The sequence below is a fragment of the Apis dorsata genome, unplaced genomic scaffold (genome assembly GCF_000469605.1).
Source record: "Apis dorsata unplaced genomic scaffold, Apis dorsata 1.3 scaffold_52, whole genome shotgun sequence".
NCBI classification, from domain to species: domain Eukaryota; kingdom Metazoa; phylum Arthropoda; class Insecta; order Hymenoptera; family Apidae; genus Apis; species Apis dorsata.
Window position 1 is genome coordinate 1,659,803 of NW_006263353.1, and position 1,434 is coordinate 1,661,236.

The following is a 1,434-nucleotide window of genomic DNA, read 5'->3' on the forward strand; positions in this document are numbered from 1 at the left end:
CTCATTATAGAATTCGAAAGAGTGAGCTTGTATAAGTATCTACATCTTTACGGAGCAATAAGAAACGAAAGACGAGAATTATCACTAGCTAACCCAACATGATGGAAGATAAATTTATGTCTCATTATATAAACCAATTGATCGATTCTAAATATAAATTTTTCTGAGATATTTTCATATTTCGATACGATCAATACAATCTCTGCATTAGACCAGAATTAGAATTGGTATTCATCAATCACAAGTGACACTTGCATCAAATAAAATGTGAGATTGATCAAAAATTAAAAGTTCTAATTCAAGATCTAGAGATACCTAGAAATCTAGGGAATTTTAAAAATCTTAAAAATTCGAACTATTGTGAGTTATAGTCAACGCATCTTCCTTGAATTGACGAATGTATTATTAATGAGATAGAGGTCTGCGCGTGATTACTCGTCAATCCCAAAGAATTTGTTTAATCTAATCGATCTATTAATATTAAACAGTTGATTTTTTGGCACCGGTTGTGGTTATCGCCCGTGTAAAGATCACGTCCTGCGAAAATTAACGTGACGAACACGCGCCATGAATCCTAATCGAACGATGGCAAGCCAATAAATCGGTTCTTTATCCATTGACCGACCGGCCATAATTAGACTATCAATTTCCTCGTAACGTCGTGTAATTTACCGATCATCATTTTCCTCTGCGATCGATTCTTTGCACGTTCGACCGATCCGTTCCTGTGATTGTCAACGAGTCCTTGATTGTAATTTGATGTTTGGCCAATTTGAGAGAATAAATTGTATTCCTTTTTAGAGTACATTAAAGCGATATATATATCATTACGTGTCAAAATTTTTCTTCGAACTATTGATTGCTTTCTGTAATTATTATACTTTACGCAAATATAATCCAAAATAAACAATTAACTAATTATTCTTTTCAAATTACTATTTCTAGTTCTGTTTCTAACAAACAAATCGAACTCGAATTCTTTTTATGTGATCAGCGAGAAAAATAAGATCTAGGAATCCCTAGAATCACTTTAGAGATCCCTAGAACCTTTCTTCGATGCATTTAACGTGTTAACGTTACATCTTCTCGTATATTTTTCACTTTCCACGAATTTCCCACTCTCCTCATCCTCGAAAATCTCAATTTAATAATAGATACCTGTCCAAACTCAAAATAGTCGACTTCCAACCAACCCGGATCGACACTCTCCAACAATAAACCCAATATAATTCCCAAAAAACCAACCAGGAGAGAACCAACGTAATGGCGGCGCGTTGCCCCGCGCATTTTTCCCGGCAACGTTACCCGATATCCCATTATTAATCTAATAATGATAATGATGGTGTAACGCAACTCGAGCAAACCGGGTACGATACGTGAACGATTCTAAAAACCGGGACAGCCGCGGTTAAACACACATTTTAGGCCCGCCAC

The 1,434-nt window shown here is 35.8% G+C and overlaps 1 protein-coding gene across 1 annotated transcript in view; it reads right to left on the reverse strand.

Annotated features, from left to right (window-relative positions):
- Nucleotides 1-234: 234 nt before the first annotated feature.
- LOC102679002 overlaps nucleotides 235-1,434 on the reverse strand; it is a 20,660-nt gene continuing 19,460 nt past the window's right edge. The window contains exon 4 of the mRNA XM_006609344.2: nucleotides 235-315. Within this exon, the coding sequence (XP_006609407.1) occupies nucleotides 235-315 (81 nt within the window). The remainder of the gene's footprint in view (nucleotides 316-1,434) is intronic.